This window comes from Melopsittacus undulatus, chromosome 9 (genome assembly GCF_012275295.1).
Source record: "Melopsittacus undulatus isolate bMelUnd1 chromosome 9, bMelUnd1.mat.Z, whole genome shotgun sequence".
Classification (NCBI taxonomy): domain Eukaryota; kingdom Metazoa; phylum Chordata; class Aves; order Psittaciformes; family Psittaculidae; genus Melopsittacus; species Melopsittacus undulatus.
In genome coordinates this window covers 23,029,026-23,046,358 of record NC_047535.1, presented here as the reverse complement: position 1 = coordinate 23,046,358, position 17,333 = coordinate 23,029,026, and the positions used below count along the sequence as shown (strand labels likewise).

The window sequence follows — 17,333 nt, the reverse complement described above, 5'->3', positions numbered from 1 at the left end:
CGCGCCCAACGCCTCAGCACAATGACCGCTATAGCACAACGCCTCAGCACAACGGCCGCCATAGCACAACGCCTCAGCCCGAGGCCTCGGCCCAGCGCCGGCCCCCGCCCGCCCCACGGCCCCACAGCCCGGCCCGTTGCTCCCGCCCGCCGGGCGGAACGGGGAGCGCCCTGGCCCGGCGCCTTCGCGCCTCCCCGCGGCTCCGCCTGAGGGCCGGGCCGGAGCCGGGGCCGGGCCCGAGGCCGGCGCGGGGCCGGGCCCGCCCGCTCTCCGCGGCAGGTTAGTATTAACTTTGCGGCTAGTCAGTCTCAGCGCTCTGAGAAAGGACACCTATATTAAAAAATATTTATAGCAGGATTCTGTACAGTCCGACCGCTGAAAGTTAACGGGGTGGTGGTGATGGTGGCCGGGATCCCGGCGACGGCTGCCCGCGGGCCCGCCGCTAGAGCAGCAGTTTCCCGTTCCGGTGGATCTTCAGGATCTTGCCGAGCCGCTGCTTGGCCGTGGCCATCCCCTTCTTCGTGCGCTTCCCTGGAAGGAGAGCGGGGCAGCAGCGTGAGGGCCCGTCCCACACGGCTGACCAGAGCCGCTCCGCAGCCAGCCCTGCCCGGCGCCGCCGCGGTGCCACCGTCCCTCTGCCACCGGCCCGCGCACCGCGGCGGCGCACGGCCCTGGAGCTGGAGTTCCCCTGCGCGGGGTTGGGGCTCAGCTCATCCCTTCCAGCTGCAGCCCTGAGCCCTGTCCCGGCCCGACACCCGGCCCAGCTCCCTGCTCACGGGTGACCTGTTTGCCCACAGGTTGATGGTTGGAGCCCAGCCATGCCAGCACCGTCCCAGTCTGCAGGGCTGCATACACAACACAGGGGCACCCTCAGCTCCTCACCCCTAGCAGGCCATTACAGTACCCCCCAGGGATCTCTGAGCACCTCTAAGGGAAATCTGTCGTCCAGGGTCCAGGAATGCTGAGCTCGTGGGCCACCATGAGTCCTGCTCCAAACACTGCCCTGAGGATGTCTGGTCCCTTGGCCACTGCACCGAGACCAACCCACATACCATTGCAGCTCCACATTTCTTCTTGCCCTCTCTTCCTCCAGAACTACCGAGACCACCTATGTCCATCCCTGCCAGAAGGACACTGAAAAGACACACACACAGGCACGGGCACACACACACTTACTTCCTACAGACTCAGGCTAGCACCAAGGCACTACAATACACCCAAAGCAGACAGTGTTCCTGTCCCCATGCCATAAGAGGACACCACCACCACGAGCCCAGACCCTTGCTCACAAGCTGTGTGCTTCAGTGAGGTCTGTGCTCCCCGTCTGCTCGTCCGGGGCAGCTGCTGCAGCTCCTCTCTGCTCACCAGCTGCCACCTTAGGGCCAGAAACTTCCCTGGTCACCAATGCACCCAGGGCTGCTGGGCATGCACAAACCCATACAGCCTGTTCTCTTCTCATCATGCTGCCATTGGTGCACCTGTGTGCAACACCTGCAGGCACTCAGCTTCTCTCTGCTTTTCCCATCTGCATTAAGTGCCCCAGCCTTGAAGACCATGACCGTGGGGGTAACACCTTCCATGGGAAATTTCCTCTTTTCTCATCCTTTTGCCTCACTCGTTAAAACTGACAGACCTTCCCTGAGGAGGCCTTACAGCTGCCTAATTCCTGCTTCATCCCACCATCTCCTTCCATAGTTCCTTCACTCCTAGTGATGCCAAATCTGGGGTGATCCTAGACTGGGGACTCTCCTGTGCTCCATGCAGGGAGTCCCTGAAGTCTCCTTGGTGCCCCTAGCTGTCCCACAACTCTGCCCAGGAGGCTCTGAAAGTGCTCTGCTCCCTGCAATGTCAGCCACTTGCTTTCTTGGCACATGGCTCTTTCCCTCCTTTGAAGACTGAGCTATGCCATGGGCAAGTTGTGATCAGGCTCCCTTCATGATGCCCTGACTCACCAACCAGACTGGGGTTTGGCTTCATTCAGCCCTCCTTTTCCCATCACATTTTCCACTGGCTTGGACCTGTTAGACTAATGCCACCATTTCACCACAAAGACAATTCCAGGTAGATACGTTCATTCCACTCTGGTTCTGAAGACAGCCACAAGCGTTACCAGCTCCTGCCAGGACCCTATCACCTACCATGTGCAATGTACATCCTGTATGGCCTGTTCCAGCTGCTCTGGTGTTCTACTGCTTGTCAGGACACTGTACTCCTAATTTGCCCCACTCAAACAGAGGGGGACACAGGGAACATCTGCTACATTGCCTGACTCACATCAGGGACTCTCCCAGTAGGATCACACCCTTAATCTTCACACTACACAGTGCCTGTCCCCCACCTGTCTCTGTCACACTCGCTGAGCAAAGTTCAAGCAGAGAATAGGAGGTTGTAGCCCAGACTCCAGCACAGCCTCAGCTTTATAACAGTTTCCCTACAGCAGACAAGCAGTGACCTCTTCCTCTCTCTTGGCTTTGGTTGTGCAGCTGTGTTACTCCCAGGGTTTGATATTCCTCTGCTCCCTTGTGGCAACTCTTAAGACAAGTTTGCAGACGTGCACTGCTCTACATGTGCTGGGAGGATGTCCTCACAGGTACTGTGGTACAACCACCACCCAGCCACAGCAGAGCCTGACCTAGTCCTGGCAGAACAGCCTTCATGGGTGTATCTTCCCCTGGACAAGCTTCGCCAGACAGGCTGGACTGCGATGTGACCACTGCAGGTGTCCTCAGGAGCCTCGGGGCATGCTCAGGAGTACTTCCTAGCACGGGATGCTTCGCACCCTGCAACAAACAGCCCAGAAGCAAACACGTACTTGGGCCCACGATGCCAGGACAGCCAAAGCCAAGGGCCCTATCTCTGACCAGATCTGACCTACTGAAGCACTTGTACATACCCATGGCAGACACAACATGGGAGGTCCCTGCAAAAGGCACGGATTACATGACCAATTCACCCTTCCCCATTCCTACATCATAACTCCAGGCGTTTCCTGGTACCTTTGGTGGAGGCATTGTTCTGCGAGGATGATGAGGGTCTCCTCTGTGTGAGGAAAACACCGGGTGCCATCGGCTGCGATCCCCTGTTAGGCTGGGCGACCCCAAAGGTGCTGGCCCCTGCGGTGTACTCGTGATCTGTGAGGCTGCTGGCATGTGACTCCAGCTTCAGCTCTGGCGAGCTGCCTTCCTGAGCCGGTTTGTTCACGTTGTTGGTTGACAGCTTCTTTTTGGTATTTTTTTTCTTCTTGCCTTTTTGTTCCTCCTTTAAAATGACAAACATGAAGCTCAGATTAATCCCCAGAAGACCTTTAGCTACGGCAAGGGCCAGCGGCGTTGCTTAGGGTCCTGATACAACGAAAACCCATGAAGCTTGCCATGTACAAACTGCTCAGGGGCTGTTCCAACACCATCTCGCTCACAGGTCTCTCTGCTGCAGGCAAACATTTGCCTTTATTGTCTTTCTTGACCTACGTGTGTGCTTTGTGCAGAGCTTCCTTGTTTGTCAACTCTGCACACACTGCAGCGAGCGGGAGCCAGCCAGGACCAAAACGACCCTGCCCTGGGAGGGCAGCAGGGTTTTTCATGGACAAATCTTTCGATGTTCCACAAAAACTGTCACCTCCTATCTTCAGGTATCTTCATACACTTTCATAACAGCACGGAGGACATTAAACATCCCACTTATTCCCAGACTCTGCTTCCTGCTAGGACATACATGTTATTTCCACCTGTAACTACACTTATACATACATACCACAAGAACAGTGCTCTGCCACCATGTTGTTTCCCTTGCCTACTTTCAGTCCACTCCTTTATGAAACCCTGCTGCCATTCTTAAGAGTTTCTCTACTCAACAGTACACACCACAGAAGCCCAATGCCACCAAAACCTGCATCTCTAGCAGCTTGCCAAAGTGTCTCACCAACCTTGCTCCAGCAGAGCTGGTTACCTTCCTGCCTTGTTTGTGGGGCCTGTGTGCATTGGGCACTTGGCATCTGAACTCTTCAGAGACCGGACACTCAGCAACACTCAGAGTGCCTCAGTCTTTGCAAAACTGACCCACAGTTACCCACAGTTCACCAAGTCTTTGGAAGTTAATCCTTATGCTTCTCAGCAGCCAATTTTCACAGACAAGGCAATCACACCAGTCACACCAGATACACATCAATGTGCTGTTCATGCACACTTCTTTCAGGCAGCCTCCTTCTGTCTTAGCCTGGTAGCTATGCTCACTCATCCTTCTCTACAGTTCTAACACATCACCTACTCTGAGCTGCAACATTGCCATGTTGTGACACTGTTGGACTTTCATCACATCCCTGAGACTGCTGAGCCTTGTGTCACTGGCATGAGTAAACACTGGGGAAGGCTGACACTGTACTGCTACTGCGGCATGGCTGCTGCTGGGGAGAGGGCTTTTGTTTCCTGACAGCTATGACTTCTGAAGCAGCCTCACCTGCTGTGACAACTTGGCTGCAGCAGCAGCGAGTCCAGTTTCAATGGAGGCAACTCTTGTGCCCTCTCGCACCGGTCTGTCTTGTCGAGGCACCGAGGGGCCAACTCGTGCTACAAGGAAAGCAGATGCAGGTAAGATGTGCAGAAGGTGCCTGTGAGAGCAGTGTTACCACCCACCTCCTGTGCAGGGAGGGCCAGGGATCCCACAGCCTCTGCCCTTCCTTCCCCAGGACATGTGCAAAGCCAGGAGGTGCCAACAGCCTCCAGTCACAGTGGCTTGGGGAGAAGCTGCCAATAAGGATGAAACACAGCTGAGCAACTTCACTAGCAGCTGCAGGTACCTGAAGCCAAAGCCATGGAGGTTTCTGCCTACGCTACAGATATGAGTGACTCCAGCATCGTTTCCAAATGGAAAGTGTTCACTGCCCCACGAGCTGCGGGTGAACACGCTTGCCACAAGCTGATGAGACATGGGCCGCTTGTCACACACACAGCAAGCTGCAGAGACCTCCTTGTTAGTGGGCACATCAAAGGGGTCTAAGGACCCCCTGGCCTTTCACTGACTCTGGTGTGCTGCAACAAAACCACCCCTCCAGACCACCAGCTTTGTCTGAACATGGAAGACTATTCCCACACTCTCTCTTATTTTTCTTTACACAGCCAACCCCTAAAAGCCCTGGCTATTCAGCTGTCTGGGGTTTCATGGATACACCACTGCCAAGGTGGCCGCCAACTGCTCTATCACCAAGAGTGTGAAGAAAAATAAAACAACCCACCAAGGAACTTTTCCTGCCACCTGATTGACAGAAGAAGACTAACACTGCTCAGCATGAGTCCCAGTGCAGGCTGTCACCCCCCACTGCGCTGGGAGGGATTAATCCTTCATATAATAAAGAAATTGCTAGTTGTGGTCTTACAATTTCTACACTCCTTGAAAAATGGCTGATTTATTAGGGACCTGCACAACTTAGCCTGAGTCAGGGCAGGACAGACTTACCAGTTGGACTGTAAGGGGCATCATCTGAACTTTTCCTTTTCTTTGATCGGGATTTGAAAACTGGATTATCTTCATCTGATTCAAGAGAAGGGTAAACTACAGTGGGAAACAAAGGCAATAGTTTCAGTGCAGGAAACAGCTCTACCTTGCATCGAGGCCCACTTGCTCTGTGTGGGTGCAGTAACTACAGGCAGCACAGCTACAATAGCAAGGCCCCCAGAAATACCACTGAGTGGTGACACAGCTGCACCACTCAGGGAACTTTCTACTCTAATGCACACACTACACCTGGGAGCTGCTGTCATTAAACTGTGACCAGATACTTTTAGGATACACAGTGAAACTTCTCAAACAAGAAAAATCAGCTCTTTCTCTTGTCTGTGGAGCAGCAGCACAGCTAGAAGAGACATGAACAGGTTTCCTTATCTCAAGCCAGACTGGTACTGAAGGCATGTCAGCCAACCACTTTTCAGTACACAGCTTCCTGGCTCCTGTGACTCCTGCACCATGCGGCAAAGGCAAATAAGACACAGTGGAAGTATCCAAAAGGTAAATGTGAATCATTCTGCCAAAGGACCCTTTGCAGGCCTGTGAAATAAACTCCAACTGATCTCTCTAAACATTGTCCCAATCTGGACTATGAAGTTTCTGCTTTTCTTTTTTTTCCACACACATTTGATTTTCTTGCTAGCTGCCATTTGTCATCTCGTGATTTTGGCATTACTGTGGCATTTGGCCATTGACATCAGAGGCCTGCTGATCAGAGGTGGCACAAAGCCTTTGGAAACCAAGCCTGCTCCCCTCAAAGGCTCTCCATTCACTGGCAGCACAGGCACACAAAAAGCAAATCCACCCCTCAGCAGAGCAGAGCTTTGTTCACTTGTGACATCTGTCTCTAAACCACAGCCCTGCCCAACAGCTTCACGGAGCTGCCCTTTCCCAAAGCACCTTCCAGCACCACAATTGCATGCAAGTGCACTCTAAATGGCTGGGTAGCCTTCTGCAACATGTCACAGCATCTCCATCTCACCTTGATGCCTCTGTTAGTAATGTGAAAAGACACACTCCACTTTTCCAATCATAACAGATGATTTCTGATGGCCTTGCTTGTCAGGAAGACTCACACACACAGACTGTCCTGTTATCCAGTATAAACGTCTACCAACTTCTTGCCCTCTTTCAGACTTCAGATTTTCCAGCCCCTACCAGTCTTCACATTATTCCTTTTCTTCATTTCCTCACTTCTTTATATTCAAAAAACACCCCTCCAGATTATTATGGCAGAACTGATGTAACTAGTGCAAACTGGCTTTGTGCCTATTTCTGCTTCAGATTCTGGCATTCTCTGCCAGCACTCAAAACACCACTGGATCCCTTTTAAAAGTACAAATTCAACTTCTCACTCAGCTAGATGTTTTATTGCCATTGTGTAGACAAAGACATTTCTGTCATAAGTACTAGTACCTGACACACATTTCTGGGACAGTTTCCTGTTTCTTGGCTGACTGCTGTGGTTTCAGTGGGCTTCCATGTTTCTTAAGACCACCTGATTGTGACATGCCTCAGAAACAGTCTGCCTGGATGGCCAGGTCACCACTGGCTCCAGGGTCAGCCTACCAATCTTTACAGTGTTTACTTAATTTTGCCATGCAGGTCTCTTGTTATTTGCACTCCTCCTTTCCAAAACACCCAGTGGATTCCAATGGGACAGAATGTGAGCAAGCGCATCATGAGAAACATGGGTGTATGTGTAAACATGCACAGGTATGTACATGCAGCCCCAGGCACCCACTTAGAGCTCATCTGTACTCACCATAGTCTGAATCTTTAAAACAGGCATCTAAGTGGTCCTGGTCCTCATCATAATCTTCTATGTCAATGTTGTTCTTTGTGCTTTTCTTCAGTAACCGTTTGCCTGTGGTTTTGTTGCTCCCACCACCCGTTTTTTTAGAGTTCTGTGTGGAGATGGAGTTATTCTTCGCCTGGTTGGTTCCCCACGATGGCTGGAGGCAGGATTCTGAGGACTGGAGGTTTGCCATGGATAGCATGCCCTGGATCGCTTCCTGTGTGCTGGGTGAAGCAGGTGGCTGACTGTGGGCAACAGTGAGAAACACAAGAGCCATCAGTGATTCCAGAAACACAGGAACCCCTCTTAAACAGCTTACTCCTTTTCCTGCACAGTGCTGCTAGGAGAGGTTTCCTAATTACTGCCTTTTGAGCAGCTGGACATACCACAGGTGATTCTTATGCCACCAGCAGTATCCCAGTCAGCCCACTAGATTTTAGGGTGCTGCCCCAGAAATTAGGAAGCTGGCATGCAATGGGGAGCTCCCTGGGGGCTGTTGATGCTGGTGGGTGACAGCATCAGCAGGGGTGAGAACAGGGGTCAGGTTGCTTTTGTAGTCCAAACCAGCATTCATAGGATCACAAAGAATCATGGAATCCTTATGGTTGGAAGGGACCTCTTTACGTCATTTAGTCCAATCCTCTTCAAGGCAGGGCCACTAGGAGAAGGTTACACAGGAACATGTCCAGGGTTTAGAATGTCTCCAGTGAGGGAGACTCCACAACCCCCCTGGGCAGCCTGTTCAGTGCTCTGCCACCCTCAACAGAAGGAATTTCTTCATGTTGAGATAAAACTTGTGTTTTAGTTTACGGCTAATGCTCCTCATTCTGTCACTGAAAGTTGGGATAATAAAACTCCTTTCCACCAATGTAGCATTAAGCAGCAGGCACTTCTTTATTGCAGCGCTGGGTGTTAGGTGGAATTTCCACAAACGAAGCACACCCAGTGCTGATTTCATCCTTACATTTATGCACAAAAATAACAAGGTAGTACACTCCCAGTTACAATGATTGGTTAGTGATTTACATACAATTATAATATCTGCAGTGTTTTTCTCTTCTGTTACTATGCTTGCGCAGAGGAAGGGTCTTCACTTGGGCAAGGGTCTTCTAGACCTGTGGGTGTGCTTTTTAGTATTATAATGAAGGCAGTTTACTTTAGGTCACCTTAAAAGTAAGTTTTGTTGCCAAGTTGGCCGGCGAGATTTCTGCCTTGCCAGGTTGTCACATAACTCATCCTATATACAATGAACCCTAGGTGCTTTGGTTATGCTCTAGAGAGTAAGGACTAAGGCTAGCATGTCACAGAGAACAGGGACTTGAAGCAGCACAGCATCTAATTTCTAAGCTAACACAGCAACCCATGCTAACATAGAGGCTAACTTCTTAAATCAAGATGTTCCAATAGTTAACTGCTTCATAATCAAACACAAAATATAGAAAGAGACAGTAAAACTTAAGATAATCTGCAACAGTCCTGTTGCTGGGCACCACTGGAGAGACTCTGGCAACGACACAGTGTCTCTACTACGAGCTCTAAGAGCTTATGGGTCAGCACTGGAGGGGGGTGTGCTTCTGTGACATGCTGCCAAGAGAGCAGAGGAAGAATCAGAACAACTGTAAGGAAGCTCATGACCACAGGCAACAGTTCACATTGGGGGATGTCACCACTCCAGGATCTGCTAGAAGAGTATATCGTAGGCCATGTTGGACAGAGCCTCAGGCGACATGATCTACTGTGAGGTGTCCCTGCCCATGGCAGGGGGTTGGAACTGGATGATCTTAAGGTCCTTTCCAACCCTAACTATTCTATGATTCTATTGTGGGTCACAAACAATTGAAGAAATTTCTACAATGCATTGGCATAGTTTTCTGATGTGGGTGTGGGATGGATTGATTATGGGAAATGCTGGAGAGACATGGACTGGATGGGGGGGCTGCAGGGTGGGTGAAAACCTTGCTTTCATGGAACTTGCTTTTTGGTATTTTAATGCCAGTCATCAACAGGCACAGCACATCTACTACGGGAGGAAGCACATTCCTATAGAGCAGTCTGAGGTCAACAACATGTAAATTCTGACTGGCATCTATGCTTAGTGATGTGGAAAGCAAGCTCCCCACCACAGAGAACATAGAAGAATGATAATCTCCTCAGAGGAAGTCAGACATTAATTCTGTGACAGGCAGAACACATCATCAAGCACTGCCAGAACTTTGGAGTTTGAGCAAAAAGTGAAACGTAAAATGCAACCCCCCCCCCACCCGCTTTGCTGTGGGAATGATATTTTTACAGTTGTGTAGCAGAAGCCACCAAGATACAGCATTTCCCAAGGAAATTAGCAGTACCACATTGGTTTATCTTATTTTACTTTAATGTAATCCACTTTAAATCATTACAGGACTCAGGATAGAGTAATGTACAAGACATAATGGGAGTTTCTGGACACTAATTGCATTAATAAATAATCCTGGAAATGAGTTAAGACTCAGGTTAGCAGCTAGAAACTCAGTGAATAAAAGAATACTTAGTTAGGAAAGAGACATTTTAATCCCTTCATTATCATGCCAGATGCTTTAGCCTTCTCCTTGTCAAAGGCATATTTTGCACCATCTATAAGAAATTAACATATTTTCTTTCCGGTTTTTCCCCCAACTGCTTTTGCAAACACTGACCTCTCAAAACACTGCAAATAGACCATCAAGTAGTGACCACTAAATTGGCAAATCAGAGAGGAACTGCCTTAAGCAACACAAACTTCAACAAGTAAATTGTGGAATATGATCAAAACCAGTGGTTCTGAGAGTCAGACCACAGCCTGAATGTGTGGGAGAAATGTCTCAAAGAGACAGAGCTGTGCGTGGGGCAAAGTGTTTCTCATTAGAGCATGTGCTTGTGCGTACTTCCATTAGAAGCATTGCAGCTTTCAAAGCCTGAAAGAATTCAGAAAGACCCAGGAAACAATTTGTAAGCTCTGGAAGGACGTATCTATCCCCTTCCTGCTGCTTCAGCAGTGACTTCAAAACCAAAGTATTTATGGGAGTGAACTATCTGTGAGTTACAACTCTGACTTAGCAAACACTTGAAATCAATGAGGGAGCAGGAGCAAAGCAGCTAGAGCATTTCTCAACGGTCTGTGGCTCTGTGACTTGTGAGCAACCTGCTCTAGTGGAAGGTGCCCCTGTCAGTGGCAGGGGATTGGAACTGGGCGAGCTGTAAGTCTGGGAGTTTGCATGGCCTCCTTGTTAGAGATTTTACTCTTTCCTTTTACTCTTGTAAAGACAAGGACATATGATTGAGAGATTAGTTTACTGCAATAACTCTTCCCTGCCTAGCAAGCCTGGTGGTTTTAGCTGCGTACAGTGCAGGAACTGAAGGAAGCTCACGCTGGAAGCAGCCAGCTTCCCCTGCAATACCCAGCGCTGCATGGCAAACCCCGGTGCAACTGCTACATGGTCCACAGGTAAGAAAAATCACAGAATCTCAGACTGGTTTGGGTTGGAAGGGACCTTAAAGCTCATCCAGTTCCAACCCCTGCCCCAGACAAGGACACCTTCCACTGGAGCAGCTTGCTCCAAGCCCCTGTGTCCAACCTGGCCTTGAACACTGCCAGGGATGGGGCAGCCACAGCTTCTCTGGGCACCCTGTGCCAGCGCCTCAGCACCCTCACAGGGAAGAACTTGTGCCTAAGAGCTCATCTCAGTCTCCCCTGTTCTGGCAGGTTAAAGCCATTCCCCTTGGCCTGTCCCTACAGGCCCTTGTCCAAAGCCCCTCTCCAGGTTTCCTGTAGGCCCCCTTAGGTATTGGAAGGCTGCTCTAAGCTGTCCTGAGTCTCCTCTTTTCAAGGTTGATATATATATACAAGTACGTACATTTGCCTACCTTTTACTACTTTACAAGTAGGGAAAGATGGAAATTATTGCTGAGAGTCAGACATGACTACCTGGCATTACGTTGTGACACGGTAGATTTGTATATCATATTTCTTCAATTTATTTCTTTTAAAAAGCACATTATGGCCATTTAAACAGCCCAGTATAATTATGAAATGAAACATACTCATTTCATTTATTGGGAGCTTTCTTCAATCAAGCTACAACACACACTGCCAAAGCCTAATTGTTTATACAAGAGCCAAAATTGATATGACACATTCCCACTGAACTACCACACAGAGTGTAGTAATTCATGTGGAGTTTAGTTACGTGACTGTGTTAGTGACTTTGATTTCAGAAACCACAAAGTCTACAAGTACACTGGCTCCAGAGCCCAGGCTGGAGGGAGGAAACTGAAAGGCCTTGAGTCCTCCTCCATTACTGAGTGGCATTTTTAAGCCATTGTAGACAGCAAAAGACACTTCCCAAGAATGGAAGAGAAGGAAGGCTGCATGAAGACCTCAGAGCAGCCTTCCAGTACCTTGTGGCAGTCTACAAGGGTTCTGGAAAGGTACCCTTCATCAGGGACTGTAGTGATAGGGCAAGGGGTGATGAGTTCAAACTGAAACAGAAAGAGTTCAGGTTAGATCTAAGGCAGAAGCTCTTCCCTATGAGGGTGCTGAGGCGCTGGCACAGGGTGCCCAGAGAAGCTGTGGCTGCCCCATCCCTGGCAGTGTTCAAGGCCAGGTTGGACACAGGGGCTTGGAGCAAGCTGCTCCAGTGGAAGGTGCCCCTGCCTGTGGCAGGGGCTGGAACTGGATGAGCTTTAAGGTCCCTTCCAAACCAAACTGGGATTCTGTAATATATAGTGACTATGTTACTTGATTTGAAAATCATTGGCTTTTTCACCCCCATTAGGACTGAAAAGAGATCTCTTAGAGGAGACTCAGCATGCTCATCTCTGTTCAACAGAGAGATGAGAATCCCAGTCACTGTGCTGCAGAGACTAACAACCTCCCAATGCTGCTGCACAATGGCAAGATTGCTGTCACAGGGCTGCCTGTCACTCCACAACTGTTGTGCTCTGCATGAAGCCAGTCTATATAACATGCTTTAATCTCTAAGCTGTGAAAGAGACAACTGCCTAATAAACTGAGAAGATTGAACCAAAAGATGTCTCTGGTTCAGAAACACCCCCACCTTTGATTTCTCTACAGCACTGTCACCACACTGCGATCTTAAAAAATTCCATCTTCTCTCTGAACATCAAAAAACATATATATAAATATATATATATATATAAACTCACTGATAAAATTTGCTCCTATGGTTTCCTCTGGTAACTTATTCCATATGTTCCCCATTGACCACAAGGCACATCTTCAGAATTCTGTTACGGCTTTTAGCTTCCCATCTTTCCCGGGTTTAGATAATAATATCTTCCTATCTGAGGGAACATTTTCATTGCATTTTAACAGATCCTTTCATCTTTGCAAACTCAGCTTTTCCTGGGTCACACCCTCCAATAGCCAGCAAAGGCATAGCATGGGTGAGGACAGCACCCGTCTCTTTGTCCAGTCTGTTCTCAACTCTCAGACCACTCCTACAGCTGTTTCAAATTCCTTCACAGGTTCTGTGGCTTTTATAACCAAAGCAGACCTAGACAAAGCAGGAAGGAAATAGATACTGATACCACAGAATGTGGGATCTGGTTTTACTGCTCAAAGCAAACTGGTTTTGCTGTTTCGCACATATAAAACGGTGCAAATGGCATCCTAGGGTGCATTAGAAAGGATGTGGTTAGTAGGGCAAGAGAGGTTCTCCTCCCCCTCTACTCTGCCTTGGTGAGGCCACATATGGAATATTGTGTCCAGTTCTGGGCCCCTCAGTTCAAGAAGGACAGGGAATTGCTTGAAAGAGTCCAGCGCAGAGCCACAAAGATGATGAAGGGAGTGGAACACCTCCCTTATGAGGAGAGGCTGAGGGAGCTGGGTCTCTTTAGCTTGGAGGAGACTGAGGGGTGACCTCATCAGTGTTTACAAATATGTAAAGGGTGGGTGTCAGGATGATGGAGTTAGGCTTTTTTCAGTGATATCCAGTGATAGAACATGGGGCAATGGGTGTAAACTGGAGCATAGGAGGTTCCATGTGAACATCAGGAAGAACTTCTTTACTGTAAGAGTGACAGAGCACTGGAACAGGTTGCCCAGGGGGGTTGTGGAATCTCTTACATTGGAGATATTCAAGGCCCGCCTGGGCAAGTTCCTGGGTGATGTACTCTAGGTTACCCTGCTCTTGCGGGGGGGTTGGACTAGATGATCTTTCGAGGTCTCTTACAACCCTTGGGATTCTGTGATTCTTGCTCTCATGCACCATAGAATCACAATGGTTTGGGTTGGAAGGGACCTTACAGCTCATCTAGTTCCAACCCCCTGCCATGGGTAACCTTTACTATATGAATCATGAGTAGGATAAATTCTGCCTCAAGCAGCCATCCTGGAGAACCAACACTGCTTGCAGCCCAGAAAGCCAGCTGTGTCCTGAGCTGCATCAAAAGAAGCGTGACCAGCAGGTCAAAGGAGGTGATCCTGCCCCTCTACTCTGCTCTTGTGAGACCTCACTTGGAGCATTGTGTGCAGTTCTGGTGTCCTCAACATAAAAAGGACATGGAACTGTTAGAACAAGTCCAGAGGAGGCCACGAGGATGATCAGGGACTGGAGCACATCCCGTATAAAGACAGGCTGAGAAAGTTGGGGCTGTTCAGCCTGGAGAAGAGAAGGCTGCGTGGAGACCTCATAGCAGCCTTCCAGTATCTGAAGGTGCTACAGAGATGCTGGGGAGGGACTCTTCATTAGGGACTGAAATGACAGGATAAAGGATGATGGGTTCAGACTTAAACAGGGAAAGCTTCAGGGGTGTTCAAGGCCAGGTTGGATGGAGTCTTGGGTGACATGGTTTAGTTTGTGGTGTCCCTGCCTATGGCAGGGGGCTGGAAAGAGATGATATTAAGGACCTTTCCAACCCCAACCATTCTGTGATTCTATGATATGCCTAGCCTGCCTGATAAAGATGATTTTCAAATGAAACAGAGTTGAGATGGAACTGGCTTATTAAAAGGCCAGAAAAGAACAGCCTTGCCATACATTTCACATGCCACATCTCCATCTGACCTGTCATTCTCACCTTCCAGGAGATAACTCGTTTGTTTGTACAACAGGCATAGTTAGAGGCTAGAAACTTGTGCCAGCAATTTACCCAGAGCTTCCAAAAGTACCAAGGCTGTGGTTCCTATGGAGCAGTGGAAAGTGCTTAGATGAATACCTTTGGTCTTCTACAGATGGGGGAAAAATCATCCAGTTAAGACTGCAGTAGCAAAGATCTACTTCATCAGCAGACTACTAGGGAGGACAGGGCATAAGATGTAGCAGTTCACGTCTGTGGTGCCATTATGTGCACCGAAGCCATAGACTCAGTTCCCAAAAGCCCTTCTTGGGGATTTGTTTGAGTTAATTAAGACATTTCCATATGTGAAGAGTTCCACTAGCTTTTTTTGAAAACAACATGAATGCTTCTGCTACCTAGTTCTCTACCAGTAGTTTAAGATCTTAAAAGACTGGAGGCAGTGAACCCATCCATTTGTTTGGAGATGGGCCCAAACAAAACCCATATTCCAGATGACCCTGCACTGCAGGATTTGAGTCTAGGAACCGTATTTTCCAATTCTGTATTGCTTTTCACTCCTTACTGTTTGGATTACTAAAAGCTCTACTGCTGTCGCTTATTAACCATATTCCAAACCATCCAGTGCCAGTATCAGTGTCTACTGACAAAGGTCCCATATAAAACTCAACCAAGGCCAGACAAGCACTTCCATTTTAAGCATAGAAGTATCCATGATAGAGTTTGGTGTTTTCCAAGCCATGTGTTTTGGAGGGGAGAAGAATGACGACCAGGGTGTGAAGGAGGGTGGACAGTTCCGTTTTCTTCCTGCAAACATTTGACATTGGGGCAACTGCACAGCACCTTATAATGCCTTATGGAAGGAGTGCCGGTCACCCAGATGACTTTATTATTACAACATTACTACATTACTTAATTATTACTACATTAAAAACCATTACTCGTGCCCTCAAGCCGCATCCACTGAATTCTTCCTTTTGAATGATTCATCTATTATGGTATTATTGCTAAAATGGATGTTCAACATTTGCAGACAGGAAATGCCTCTACATTATATCACTAGAATCTTTCCCATTCACTTTCCCACGTCTCCCTCCAGATCATAGGATAAAGGAAGAATTTGCTTACTGGATTAAAAAAAAAAAAGAAAGCAGTTGCTGAGGTGCAAAATTCATTCTCACATAGCCACAAAAAAGCCTTTTCTGTTTACGGGTAAGAGGGAACACCATCCCTTGGTGCATACCTGTTGGTGTTATACTCCAAACCCCCAACTTCCTTGCTTGCCTGCAGAAGATCAAGAATTCCTGCTGAACTTCCACTCTCTTTCTTTACTTTGGAATTGCGCCCTGGCTTTGCCTCTGTGTCAATGTGAAGCAAATCTTCATCTGACGAGTCATCATTCTGCAAAAACAAGGAATAGGCTCAAAAAAGTGGAAGTTAGTCCCCAGCCTCCTGCTTGTCCAGAGACACAGGCCTGGCCTTTGCCATGTGCTTTCATTAAATACAACAAAAGACCAAAAGACAAACAAAATCAGGTGCACAATAAATGTCAGCTGCCTTGCAGGCCATAGGTATGGCAGAATTTCTATCCTCTTCCAACCCTGAAGAACCATCTCTGAGATCTGATCCTGCACATGGCATCAAACCACCATAAGGTGGCATTTCCATTCTCAGCCCCTGCTCCTGTTCTTGAGACCATGACCCATGTAGCAAGAGAAATGAATGTGTGGCCATATATCTGTCAGCCCAGATATGCATCAGGGCACAGGTCTGTATTCTGCAAAACTGTTAAGAGAGCCAATTCAGACACAGGGACAGACCCACTTCTGGCATCCCTACTGCAAGAGAACAGGGAGAACTGCCAGAGGAATGGGATAGCCACATAGAAACAGTGAGATCTGAAGCCTCTGAAGGAAGCTGCCTGCATCTGCTGTCTTTCTGGGGCTGGTATCTCTAGTCTTAGAGTATAACAGAACATCTTTTTTCCCCATTCCAGACCTCTTTTCAGACCTCTAAAGAACCATCCCTTATGCATAGCCTGCACTGTCCTCTCCAGGGACTGGCCCCCCTCCTTTAGCTTCTGCACAGTGAGATACCAGCAGGTTTTTCCCTGTTCTCTGTATACTGGTCTCCAGGAAACAACTACTAACTCAGGCAAGGAGGTGTGTACTTGTTCTTCAGTATCTCTGAGCCAAACTAGGATGAAAAGGATTTCTTAGTTCTTAGGGACAAACATTTGAGTCAGTTACAGTGCTGTGTTAACGTATTTTGCTTTTCCTGATTTATTCAGATATTATATGTTTTTTTATTTTTATTAATCACAGTTGGGCAAAACATTAAATTTTAATGTCATTTAATTTCCAATATTAAGCTTCCATGCTAATACAGAGCAAACTTCCATGTGTGCTGTTCAACTTCCTGAAGGCAAGCTATAAACAGGCACATTGACACTGCATGTAAAGGGACATGTAAAGTATCACACTGTGTCGACGGCATTCTAGATGTAAACCCATAATGGGCAGAGGGAGACTCTGCTAAGTGATAGTCAACAAAGCCTGTAATTGCCACATAATAGGTATTAAGGGCTTCTAGTAATGTGAAACAAGAGGTGACATGAGTTCCATTGTATGAGTACTTGCAGTTTCATCTGTCAAACATGAACATGGAAATTTAACAACTAGTGTTTAAAGTGAATGGAAACAGGAGAATAGACACAGGTTGAGAGTGCAGCCTGGAACAGCCCCATGTGTCTATCACTCAGCAACGCAACATCAAGCCAGGTATGACAGAAAACTCCTTCTGACCCTTCCCATTCCTTCTTACAGGAAAGTAAGAAGGAACTTACCTTCTTCCTTCAGGAAGAAGGGAGTTCCTCCTTGCTCCTGTTGTTGTAGTGTTGTACAACTGTCATGATCCCCACAAGCCTCCCACCAGGCCTGACCATGTACCAGGCAGCTCAAGCCACAGCACCACATGGCTCTTACTC

The 17,333-nt window shown here is 48.2% G+C and overlaps 1 protein-coding gene across 2 annotated transcripts in view; it reads right to left on the bottom strand.

Annotated features, from left to right (window-relative positions):
* Positions 1-249: 249 nt before the first annotated feature.
* Positions 250-17,333, bottom strand: part of PHF2 (PHD finger protein 2) — an 82,237-nt gene continuing 65,153 nt past the window's right edge. Inside the window, exons 17-22 of one of the 2 annotated variants that reach the window (XM_034066096.1) lie at positions 15,591-15,748; positions 7,262-7,539; positions 5,449-5,544; positions 4,453-4,562; positions 2,997-3,258; positions 250-531 (exon numbers count right to left, since the gene is read on the bottom strand). In XM_034066096.1, coding sequence (XP_033921987.1) covers positions 443-531; positions 2,997-3,258; positions 4,453-4,562; positions 5,449-5,544; positions 7,262-7,539; positions 15,591-15,748 — 993 coding nt within the window. In that variant the 3' untranslated portion in view covers positions 250-442. The remainder of the gene's footprint in view (positions 532-2,996; positions 3,259-4,452; positions 4,563-5,448; positions 5,545-7,261; positions 7,540-15,590; positions 15,749-17,333) is intronic. The other variant, XM_034066097.1, reaches the window with a different exon arrangement.